Below are 12017 nucleotides of genomic sequence, written 5' to 3' on the forward strand. Positions count from 1 at the left end.
AAAATTAATTAATACAGTAATCAAATCAACTGAAATCAAATAACAACCACCTAAAATAAATAAATCTTTCAAGTAAAAATAATTTAATATTGATTGTTGATTACTGATTTAAATCCTAAGTTAGACTTCGACTCGTCATTGTCGTCAATTGAAGAAATGGACTTAGATTGGGTTGGGTCTATTGGAATTTGGGAGGAGATATAAATTTTCAAAATTTTCACATTTTATATTGACGGGCCGATTTAGGCCTGAAAGCCCGGCGGGCTTTTTGGCCCGCGGGCCGAATGACCCGGCGGGCCGCATGGGCCGGGCCAAGGAGGCCCGGTTTTTTTTGGGCCTTGAAAATCCTAGCCCAGCCCGACCAAAACTACAAGCGGGCCGGGCGGGCCCGTCGGGCCGGGCCATTTTCGGCCCATTTTGACAGCTCTACCTGCAACCATTCTTGACGAGCAAATTTATTGGGCTTCTCAACGGCCTATCAATCACGCTACGTGTATGAGATCGACGGCTCAGATTAGCCAACGCACAGTTTGATTTCGCGGCTCTCTTGAATCTCTTTGGGAGTTTCTTCCACTGCAAAACCCCTCCGCCTCTCTAACGAAAACGCACCAAATTTTGCGCAAAGATATTCCTGGTTCGAGTGCTCGCGCTTTGCGGACGTCGGAAGTAATCGTCAGATGCATTTCCGTAATCGAGTAATTTTCCCACTTCCTCCTGTTTTATATCACACAACACACACTCACTGCGTGTGTCTGAAGCTTTTTTGCTTTCAGTTGTTTCTATGCATTGCATGGGCGGACTCGGGATTACTAAAGCACGAGATATACCGGCCGATTGCCGTTGTTTATTGTCAATTGTAGAAATATTTCACTATTCTGGACACACTGAAGCATAAACCCTAATCTGTATTCAGTATATGCGAAATTCTCCCTGTGAAGTGGTGAGGGTGGGAGAAAATGTCATCTAGGCTGGTCTCATTTCAATTGCTTCTCGTTTAATGTACGTTGGTGTGAGAATTTCTTTTTATTTTCTCGTTTTAGATGGTGCTTTGAAGTGGAGACTTGGCAGCGTGAAGCCAGTTTCTAGATTGAAAGATGGTATGTTGAAAATTAGGTTTACGGATTAGAATTTTCTGCTTATTTAAGATATATTCTTTTGGGCCGTCCCCCTGTCTGAGGGAGTTGTGACGAAGGAGTCATGATATCCTGATATACTCGTCACTGAAATACTCTTATTGTAACTTCAGTCTCAAGATATAAGAAAGTGGTTCATGAAGCAACATGGTAAAGACGCAGGAAATGGCAATACATCGAACCAAGCAAAGCCATCTACACCTCAGAAGCCTCCTGTTGTAAGTTCTCAACTGGAACATGTCATTGTTCATTACAATCAGTTTTGTTTCGAAATCCCTTTTCCTATAGGAAGAGCTTATTGTGCCCATAAAAAAATATTTGTGCATTGTATCTACATTTAGGTAACATGGCATTATGGCACCTCTATGAGTATAAAGAATGCCAGAAATCACATTTTTCATGCATTTTAGCGTGGATATTTTATATTTTGCAGCAGAGTTACTTTGGTAAATGTGATTCACCTGAAACGTTTTTCTCTGTGTGGGGGTGTCTAGGTACAAGGAGAGAAAGAATCTTCCAGTAGGAGGAAGACAAGCAAATATTTTTCTAAGGATGCACAGAGTGCAAAAGATGAGATGGAGGTTGAGGAAGTTTCTGCAAAGAAGGCACAAAAGGGTAGTACAGGGTCACCCAATGTGAAGCCTCCATCAGGTAAAAAAACCCGCAAGTTTGAAATCAGTGATGATGATGACGACGATGATGATTTTGCCACACCTACCTCGAGGAAGGGTTCAGTAGGCGCTAGTCCAAACAAGAAGTTGAAAAGTGGATCTGGTAAAGGTGTTGCTCGGAAAATTGTTGATGATATTGATGAAGATGACGATCAAACAGTAAAATCTAATGCAAAATCTGCTGGAAGTGGTAGAGGTCGGGGTGCAAAAGGCTCTGCAGTCACCCAAAAGACTGTAGAAAGCATGGATGTTGATAAGAGTGATGCAGAGGACATGGATGATAAAGATGTTAAATCTGTAAAACCTGGTGGGCGAGGCCGTGGTGGAAGAGGTGCACCAGCAAGCGGAAGAGGCAGAGGTGGTGGAGGAAGGGGGGGTGGTTTTATGAACTTCGGTGAGAGGAAAGATCCTCCTCATAAAGGAGAGAAGGTATAGCAGTTGAGGATTTGTGAATGTATTGTCTTAAATATCACTTCTTGACCATTCATTATTGATTTTCTTGTGCGTCAGGAAGTTCCTGAAGGTGCTCCAGAATGTTTAAATGGTTTGACTTTTGTGATTAGTGGAACACTTGACAGGTAATCCTTCTATACAAAATTCTTCGTATGCTTATCATCTGATGTTTGGCTTGTTCCATTATAAAAAGATGATTGGACTGTGTGTACCTGCTGCATATGGTGCTCCTAGTGTGAATGCTAAAGTATACTCTCTTGATTTACTTGTCCATATGTTGCCAGAGATTTTCTTGGTGCTTTCTCTCTTTCTTATTTAGTTTGCCTTTTCATTGCTCTGTTTTCCAGCTTAGAAAGAGAAGAAGCTGAGGATCTGATCAAACGTCATGGTGGGCGTGTTACTGGTTCTGTCAGCAAAAAGACGGTGATTATTTTGATTGTTAGATTTTATATTGCTTCACTACTAGTAATCTCTGACATGGTTCTTGCAGAATTATCTTCTATGTGACGAAGATATTGGTGGACGGAAGTCTGAGAAGGCCAAAGAGCTTGGGCAAGTTTCTCATTTTCATCTTTTCTGTTGTACATGGTGATATATCAAGAACATTCTCCTGCTTCTGTCCAAGCATTGTTCTTAGATTTTCTGTCTCTGTTATCTCTTCTGCAGTACTGCTTTTATTACGGAGGATGGCTTGTTCGATATGATTCGAGCATCAAATAAATCAAGGAAGCCAGTAGATAAGGTTGCTCCATCTCCTCCCAAGAAGAGCCCTCAAAAGCCTGAAAAAAGTAATATGTTCCCATCCCATGGTCTACTGTTTTGATGAAGCTATCAATGAGTTTTAAATCATATGTAATACATGTATGTTCCTGCTATAGGAAGCATAAACTTTGTTTTTTACTGTTTACTCCAATGTGTTTCCAGAACAAGCAAGCCAAACTGTGACAAACTCAGATACAAAAGGATTGGCTTCTATTTCAGCATCTTCTAAGCGAAAAAAACCAATCTTCTCCACAAACTTTGCTGTCATGGACAGAAAAATATAGGCCAAAGGTTCCAAATGATATTGTTGGGAATCAGTCTCTGGTATGTGTTTATTTCTTTAGTTTTCCTTTGGGCAATACACTTTATAAAGTGGTCTTCTCCTGCCAATGTTTTAGTAGTGATAGTATCTGGTTGATTGCAGGTGAAGCAGCTCCATGATTGGTTGGTAAACTGGAATGAACAATTCCTCGATGACAGGAAAAAGGGAAAAGGAAAGAAACAGAGCGATTCTGGTGCTAAGAAAGCTGTGCTTTTGAGTGGGACACCTGGTATTGGGAAGACTACCTCAGCAAAGTTGGTTAGTCAGATGCTTGGTTTTCAAACAATTGAGGTTAGGCAGTCGTGTCTCATCTTTACTCTTCCCCCATTTTGGAAGTTGTATGCTCATTTTTCAATTAATAACTATTTTAATAGGTTAATGCTAGCGACAGGCAGTTGTGTCTCATCTTTACACTTTCCCCATTTTGGAAGTTGTGTGCCTCATTTTTCAATTCATAACTATTTCAACAGGTTAATGCTAGTGACAGTCGTGGAAAAGCTGATGGTAAAATTGAGAGAGGAATTCATGGAAGCACTTCTAACTCTATCAAAGAACTTGTTAACAATCAATCCCTGAGTTTTAAACCAGAAAGGTTGGATTTACTTTTTGCTTGCACCTCATAGTAACTTGCATAAGATAGTAACTTAGTGATTTACTCATTATTTTCACAAATGTTCCAGCTCTCAACATGTAAAGACTGTTCTCATCATGGATGAGGTTGACGGTATGTCTGCTGGAGATAGAGGTGGAGTTGCCGATCTTATTGCCAGCATCAAAATCTCAAAAATTCCCATAATATGCATCTGTAATGATCGCTATAGTCAGAAACTTAAGAGCCTTGTGAACTACTGCTTGCTGCTTAGCTATCGGAAGCCAACAAAGCAGCAGGTGATTTCTGGTTATCTTTTTTGATGTATTAAACAAGTAAAAGTTCAAAAGCATTGTATGCTGGCAGTTCTGATTGTGATGCCTGCCTGCACTTGGGGTTTGGGCTGTATCTCATACATGATTGGAACCTTTTGAATGACATATTTATTTTGACAGAGAAATGGAATGCTAATCACAAAGTGCAGTTTCTTCTGGTTTTTGTTGGGATTAAACATGATGCTTGTTATTGTTTTGTAGTCAATAATATTTTTTATGGTAATGACAGGTTGCTAAAAGATTATCAAAAATAGCAAGTTCTGAAGGGCTTCAAGCTAACGAGGTATCTTTTCCTATTATGTTTTTTTTAGGTGTAACTATTTACTTTCTTGTGTATCTGTTTGTATCACTAATTGAGATGGTGCTTTGTGAACAGATTGCACTTGAGGAACTTGCAGAAAGAACTAATGGAGATATACGTATGGCCGTCAACCACCTGCAGTATATGAGTCTCTCTATGTCTGTCATTAAATTTGATGACATCAGACAACGCCTTCAAAGCAATTCAAAAGATGAAGATATTTCCCCCTTCACGGCTGTTGATAAGTAAGCCGCCTTCACCTGTTTGTAGTTGTCCTTTCATCATTGTTGTCTGCTTCACTGCGCATCCAGCTCCATTTATACTTTTTTTAATAATGTGGTGTGTTGTATTATTTTCTGCCCCTGGAGAACTACAATTTAATAGGCTTTCCTCTTCTTAAGTCCTTTGTTAGATGAGGTTCTGCTCATTTGGGTTGACTAACATATGATGTTACATCTTATTGGTACAGACTGTTTGGATTTAATAGTGGGAAGTTGCAAATGGATGAGAGAATCAACCTTAGCATGAGCGATCCTGATCTGGTTCCTCTTCTTATCCAGGTATGACCTGTACTGGAGGTTAATATGTGAAGTGTTTTATCAGCAAATCTTTCGGAGGCCTGGTAGGGATGGTCCTCATTATCAACAAAAGAGATTTTTCTCTTTTCCATTTGAGCATCTTGTGCATTCTACTCTTGATTTCAGGAGAACTATATCAATTATAGGCCAAGTTCTGCTGGTAAAGATGATAATGGTATGAAAAGGATGAACTTCATTGCTCGGGCTGCAGAGTCCATTGGGAATGGTGATATTATAAATGTCCAGATACGGAGATACCGGCAGTGGCAGCTCTCTCAGAGTGGTTGTATTGCATCTTGCATCACTCCGTAAGTTCTATCTACTCCAATCTAGAGTGGTTATTTTTTCTTATTCATGTTACTGATGGTTATACATTATGCTGTGGAACAGTGCAGCCCTGTTGCATGGCCAACGAGAGACACTTGAGCAGGTAATTTATGCAATTTTTTTTAATTATGCTCGTTTTGAGATGTAAGGATATCATTATGGTTAGTCAACTTTGAAAACACAACACTTAACAATTTTAGATGCAATATAACCAAAATAGGTTTTTGCTTTTATTATGTACAATTGAACTAATGAATTCTGCAGAAGACTTGTGTGGATAGCATAGTTATTAATCACGCATCGTGCACGATCGCGCAAACCTGTCCTAGGGTGATCGCGCGCTATTTTGAATATATCGCGCAGAAATAGATAAAAACATAATATATATCATAATCATAGTAAAACCATGCATAATATGTCTAGTTAATAAAAAACAAAGTCATAAGAGGAGACAAGAGGAGAGGAAGAACTATGAGAGGAAGAAGGTTGATGAACCGTGAGAGAGAGAGACAGAGACTGCCGTGAGAGAGAGAGGCAGACCGCCATGAGAGAAATAAAAGAAATCTTCTGCGTTGGAAATTCTAAAGACTCTTAAGTAATTAAGTATATAAAATAAAACTTAAAACCCTAATTAAATATTACTTATTGCCTTATTGGAGAGTCTCTTCATGAAGTTGGAGTGTTGGAGGCGTTAGTATAGTCTCTTCGTGCCTCTTTGACGATCAAAATTCAGCACCCTAATAAGTAATAACCCTAATTAAGCCTAATTAAGAAAAGCCCATGCAATATTAGTCAAGCCCATGCATGCAATTGAGAGATTTCACGGCATCAGTTCAATCGCGCGCGCTACTGGCGCGATGCGCGAATAGCGCGCACTATCATGAAGCAGCCATGTTATAGCGGTGCGGCACGATGGAGGTGCGCGACGCGCGATCGCGCGCGCTACCAGCGCTATTAATAACTATGGTGGATAGTTCTGTTTATCGCATTTGTGTTGGATCAGTAAGTTATTATGTGCAATGCTTGCCGGAATATAGATCTTAATTTTGTATCTAAAAGCATAAAAAAACTAGAGAGAACCCAGGGTCATAAAAGCTTGAGTTTTGAATGTTGTTTTTGAGTTGTTTTATAAGTTCACAAATTTTGTTGCTAGTTAAAATTAAAATAACTTTATCAGAAGTCGTTTTTAACTATTGCAGGGGGAACGTAATTTCAATAGATTTGGTGGATGGCTAGGGAAGAATTCTACTGCAGGGAAGAATAACCGACTTTTGGAGGACCTTCATGTTCATCTTCTTGCTTCTCGTGAATCAAACTTAGGAAGGTTTGTTGTTGAATTCTTGTCGTTCTTTAACTATGGCTTTTATTAATTTGTGACTCATCTGTAGTCCTTTTTAGTGAAACACTGAAACTAGCTCTGATGGGTTGTCTATCTATGCTCCTTCCTATCTTCTTCGTTCCCCATTATAGGTCGACATTGCGACTTGACTACCTAACTCTTCTTTCGAAACGGTTGACTGAACCTTTGAAGAAGCTACCGAAGGTTGATGTTTTGTTCCCTTTTTGTTATCTGTTCAAGGTTGACCTTCCTTTTTGCGCTGAACTTGCATAATTTTATGGAGTATTTGCCAGGATGAAGCTGTTGAGAAAGTTGTCGAGTTTATGGAGCTGTACTCTATTAGCATGGAAGATTTTGATACAATTGTGGAGCTTTCCAAATTTAAGGTGCATCAGACATTACTGTTATATACTATCCCATCCCATATATTTGTGCTTGAAGTTTTCTCGAACCGACTTGCTGTGTGCATGATTTAGGGGCATCCAAGTCCACTGGATGGTGTACTGCCTGCTGTAAAAGCTGCCCTCACAAAGGCTTATAACAAAGGCAGCTCATCACGTATTATTAAGACTGCGGATTTGATCACACTTCCTGGAATTAAAAAGGCACCAAAGAAACGGGTTGCAGCAATGCTAGAACCTCTTGATGAAACTTTACCAGAAAGCACTGAAAATGATGAAGAAAACCTCTCAGATGCCGAGGACCTAGGTATATATATGTTTCTCTTGTATAAATGGAAATTTGTGTGCTGCTAGTTTCTGGTTTCTGAAAGTTGGGTGAACTACTTTACATATTCAAACTTCTTGATTTTCAAATTCATATATCATGCTTTTTCTTATCTTCTAGAATTCTACTCTTCCTCTCCATTCATCCAGTCGTCAATTAGCCTATACTACTACTCAGATCTCTGTTTTTCCACGAGTGTGGTAATAACTGAGGTATTTTAACCTGTTGTTCGTTTCAGAAGATGACTTGGCTGATCCAGAGAAGCAGCAGCTACAATCAGATCTGCAGTCCCTAAATTCAAAAGGTTGGTCATACTTGTCCTTCAACATAACAATTTTCCAATCACTGGTTGCATGATGTTATAAGACACAAACATCCAGTTATCGCACACCTTGACCGAGTTACTCGTTATTTTTTTCAGCCATTAAAGTTCAAATGGAGTTGAAGGGTGCTGCAAGTTCAAGTGGCAAAAAGGCGCCCTCAGGCAGAGGAGGCGGTCGGGGCTCTGGGTCTGCCTCAAAGAGAAAGAGATGAGAGCTGCTTGCCATGTTTAAGCTGTGAAATGGGCCGTTTTCATCGTTTTGGTTCGCTTCACGAGTGACAGTTGGAGTGGTGGATGAATCAGTCTTTTCATCTTTGCTTGTTAAGTTTAGTGTTTGTGAAGCGGTATTATTCTATTTCACTGTTTGATCGTAGCCTATTTTTGGTAAATACTAAGTTGTACGAAAGAATGTTAAAGTAATGTCTCATTTTGGAAAATGTCTTTTTTTTGTGGAAAATTGCTTTTCGGTTTTTATTTTTAGTGTTCTGGCATTATTCAGTTTTTTTTTTTTTTTTTTTTTGCGAAAAATGAAAATTGTTAAAGTTGTTTAATTTGTATAATTCTTGAATCACAAGTTTTTAGATTTTTGTTACAATGAAGTTTCTTATTTTTAATGTGAAAGTGATCATTAGTAGTTTTTATTCTTATTTTTAGTTCTATCACAGATTCACAATCATGTCGGATAGTATGCTGATAACCTCGCATTTGTTATTGAAATATCTCTTAAATTAAAGTTTTAGTGTACATTTAATGTTCAAATGATCAAATTCCATAAAAAGATTTGGGACTTGACACTCCATTATTTTCTATATGATTTTTGAAACTTATACTGATGTTGAATTATTCAGGTTAAGCACCGAAGATTTATGATAATTTCATGAAATTATTAACACGAGAGAAAAAGTGTAAATTAGACGGGAAAAATGTCCACAGTGCACCTTTGCAATTGCAACATAAGGCTACCCACAACTGCAACATAAGGCTACCCACAACGGTGACCCGTGCAGGGTCACCAGAAAAGACAAAATAATAAGTTTAATTAATTTAAAGAGAAAGTCATCAAATATCCATAACCCGGTATGTCAGCCAACTCCAATGTCATGGTGTAGCTTTTTATCTCCTCTTGCCATGTGTCAAAGTCTAATTGATGTATTAAATTTTATTTAAATAAAATTGTATTATACTCCCAATTTTTCTTTGTAAAAAAAAATATTAAAATTATATTAAATTTTTTATTATTTACAGCTCTATAAATAGAACCTAATTTCTGTATATTTTCACAAACAAATCAAATTTCTCTATTTTCTTCCCAATTTACCATTTTGTTTAATTTTTTCTTCAAGTATTGTACTTTGATTTATTTAATTTCAGTTATGTGTTTAATTATTGTAATCTTCATTTGTGATTAAGTTAAGTATCAATTATAATATATGACAATGTTTAATTATAATATGATTACAATTTTTTTCAAAATATTTATTTTATTTTGTTAAATATAATAAATAAATATTTAATTTTAATTTTATTTTCGATATTAAATAATTAAAAATAAAGTGAAAAGAAAAAATATGTAGATTGGGTTGGTGTCACCATTGAGAGTAAAAATTATTAGGTTGTGGATTGTGTAGGTGGATGAGAGAGAAATGGATATTTTATTAAAAAGTTGAGTAAGGTTGGGTTGGATGAGTGTCATGACTGTGGCAAATAAGTGGAGTCGCATCATAAGCTCGGCGCAGGTAATGGCTACTCAGTACTCCCTCATCCACGCTGCCGTCAAAACCCATCCCAAAAATTAAAATTCAAAAAAAAAAAAAGAGCATTTATTGAACTCGTAGAGCTGAAAACCCCCAAAACCAAATCAATCGCGCTGCAGCCGAGAGGAAAATGAGCGAAATCGAGGAATCGGGAAGAAGCTTATGGCATTCTGTGAAGAAGAGTTTTCATCTCGACGATTACTCCAAAATTCTCAATCCGAATAGACCTTTGCCCCATCGGAATAGCGCCGCCGTCCAGCAATTCATCGCATCTGATCCCGTCCACGGACCTGCGGTATGTTCTGATTTATCTCACAATTACTCTCTCTCTCTCTGTGCGTGAGGGTGCGTGTATTGATTTTATTTTATTTTTTCCTTCGTATGTGCTTGGCTAAGATATGAGATTTTGAGCTCTTTTTGTCGCTTCGTGTTCATGTCTATGTCTAATTGACTTTGATGGCTTTGCGTGTTCTAGGTCAGGTCGAATGGTAAAGTGTACTGGTTAATTCTCACATGTGTGTTTCTTCATGTGTTTTCTTTTCGATGTTTTCTCACTTTATCTGGGAGATTGTTGCGTTCTATGGATCAGTTTGGCAATCACGGACAATGCGTATTCATTAAAACCTCCAAAGATAGTTTTCCGTGAAATGCGAATGAGGCACCTACCATTTCTTAGAAGTTTTAGATTAGGTCGAGGTTTGATGGTAATGCTATTAAGGGCTTATGTGGATTTCTTACTCTTTGTTCTGTTTGCTTGTAATATTTGGAAACTGAAATTCCTCATTCCATAATATCTGTAATTATTTGAATTTTTGGTTTGGCTCGTAGGCTTTATGGATATTGATATAGCTGTAATTTTGGATTTTTCTTCTAAGCTTAGATTGAGGGTTTTTGGTTTCCACATCCTGTTTCCACTTTCCGGGCTTGTTACATGAACTTTTCCCTCATAACCCCTCTTAATACCGGTTTTCTTGTCTCTTGTTTTCCTCATATTGCAGCTGAAGGCTGCAGAGGGAGCAGCTGACTTTGCGTATGTAGGTGCTGCTGTTGGAGCGATTACAACTGGTGGAAATGCTTGGAGGTGGTCAAAGAGTCCTCATGGTATGCTCTAGTTTTATGTGTGCCTAGGCTCTTTAAACTTCGACTATTTGTGCTACATTATGAATACAAATTTGTTTGGACTTCATCAAGTATTTTTTTCCACGGTCAGTATGGCACTTAATGATATTCCTCCAGATACTCTAAACCAACACGAATGAATTCCGTCAGTGCTGTATTCTTTTCACTTCTTAACCACAAGTTGATTTGTTTGTAACCATTAATCCATTTTTTCTTGGTCGGATGATTCTGGGGAAATTTAGGGAGATGGAAAACAGATGGTTTTGGAAGTACTGTTATTTCTTTGATTGGATGTGCAGTACGTTTTTCATCAGGTCTTGACATTGGAAAGATGATGAAGGCAATTTGTATGGAATGGTGATTCTGTTTATTTTTTAGTATCATTATGCCTAAAGCATCATTGTCTGAAATACCTCTCACCCCTTGTGTTTGGGACAAGTACTGCTCTTTTTGGGTTTAACTTTCTTCATTTCTGCTGCTTCTTTCTTTTATATTGTTGTCCTTTGATTCTTTGATGCATTTTGTTTTTGTTTCTGTGTGATTCCATCCATTATTATTCTAATGATGTATGCTTTTGCGATGAAACTTTTATTTGCTCTAGCATATTAGGGATTGAAATAGAAACAGTGCCAATGGACTTGTATTTCTCCGAACTCATGAAATATCTCATACAACTTACTCGTGTGGCAGGTACCGTGCTGTCCTTGGCTTTTGGAGCTGTAGTCGGGTTCACCTTGGGAGCTGAGGCTGCTAACCACTGGTACCAGTTATATAGGCTGGATACAGTGGGAGCACAGGTTAAATTCAATGAATGGTTGCAGAAGAGAGTTTGAGAAGAGTCTTGAATTTGGCTTCCATTGAAACACCCAATGGAACGCCCCTTCTAGCAATAATAAGAGATCTCATCTTAATGATGGAATTTTACAATCATTTGTCCTCTCTCTCTCTCAGTGTTTGTTCTTTCTTTTTTGCATTTAGGAGTAATGTTCTGTTTCTCCTAGAGAATTGAATAGTGTCTATCTGTGTTCTTCCTTGGTGTTTTCTGTGTTCCGAGCTTTTTAACTACACTTATCGGTTTAATCTATAAAAGATCGAAATATCACGTGACAGCTGATCATGTGTTAAAATAGGATATACATACAAGTAATTATATCGGCGTACTCTTGATTTTAGAAAAGGGGTAAAATGAGTATTTTACTGGGTTTTCAGCTTTTGATTGTGAGAATCAGATTCCGTTCGGCAAATTCAGGCCCTATCACCATCTCAAATCATCCGAATACAATGCA

The 12017-nt window shown here is 38.0% G+C and overlaps 2 protein-coding genes across 2 annotated transcripts; both read left to right on the top strand.

Moving 5' to 3' along the window:
* The first annotated feature begins 514 nt into the window (after positions 1 to 514).
* LOC131022622 (replication factor C subunit 1) lies at positions 515 to 8338 on the top strand. Its single transcript, XM_057952129.1, is given in 24 exon segments — positions 515 to 695; positions 1041 to 1097; positions 1247 to 1351; positions 1628 to 2233; positions 2315 to 2382; positions 2605 to 2680; positions 2748 to 2809; positions 2924 to 3066; positions 3188 to 3252; positions 3254 to 3343; positions 3444 to 3632; positions 3812 to 3933; positions 4022 to 4229; positions 4495 to 4548; positions 4642 to 4811; positions 5036 to 5126; positions 5271 to 5452; positions 5535 to 5574; positions 6671 to 6795; positions 6942 to 7014; positions 7104 to 7196; positions 7287 to 7518; positions 7775 to 7840; positions 7958 to 8338. Coding segments are annotated over 23 exon segments (2976 nt in total). The 5' UTR covers positions 515 to 695; positions 1041 to 1094; the 3' UTR covers positions 8071 to 8338.
* A 1192-nt stretch (positions 8339 to 9530) lies between these two features.
* On the top strand, positions 9531 to 11840 carry LOC131022692 (succinate dehydrogenase subunit 6, mitochondrial). Its single transcript, XM_057952210.1, has 3 exons — positions 9531 to 9907; positions 10611 to 10713; positions 11422 to 11840. The coding sequence occupies exons 1-3, from the start codon at positions 9743 to 9745 to the stop codon at positions 11562 to 11564; spliced, it is 411 nt and encodes a 136-aa protein (XP_057808193.1). The 5' UTR covers positions 9531 to 9742; the 3' UTR covers positions 11565 to 11840.
* Positions 11841 to 12017: the final 177 nt, after the last annotated feature.

This window comes from Salvia miltiorrhiza, chromosome 1, assembly GCF_028751815.1.
Source record: "Salvia miltiorrhiza cultivar Shanhuang (shh) chromosome 1, IMPLAD_Smil_shh, whole genome shotgun sequence".
Taxonomy (NCBI): Eukaryota; Viridiplantae; Streptophyta; class Magnoliopsida; order Lamiales; family Lamiaceae; genus Salvia; species Salvia miltiorrhiza.

Bases quoted from the DNA above. Each gene is read 5' to 3' on its own strand.
- LOC131022692 (XM_057952210.1), top strand. From the start codon at position 9,743: ATGAGCGAAATCGAGGAATCGGGAAGAAGCTTATGGCATTCTGTGAAG. The intron at 9,908-10,610 runs GTATGTTCTGAT...CTCATATTGCAG, and splicing joins ATCCCGTCCACGGACCTGCG to CTGAAGGCTGCAGAGGGAGC. The intron at 10,714-11,421 runs GTATGCTCTAGT...CTCGTGTGGCAG, and splicing joins GTGGTCAAAGAGTCCTCATG to GTACCGTGCTGTCCTTGGCT.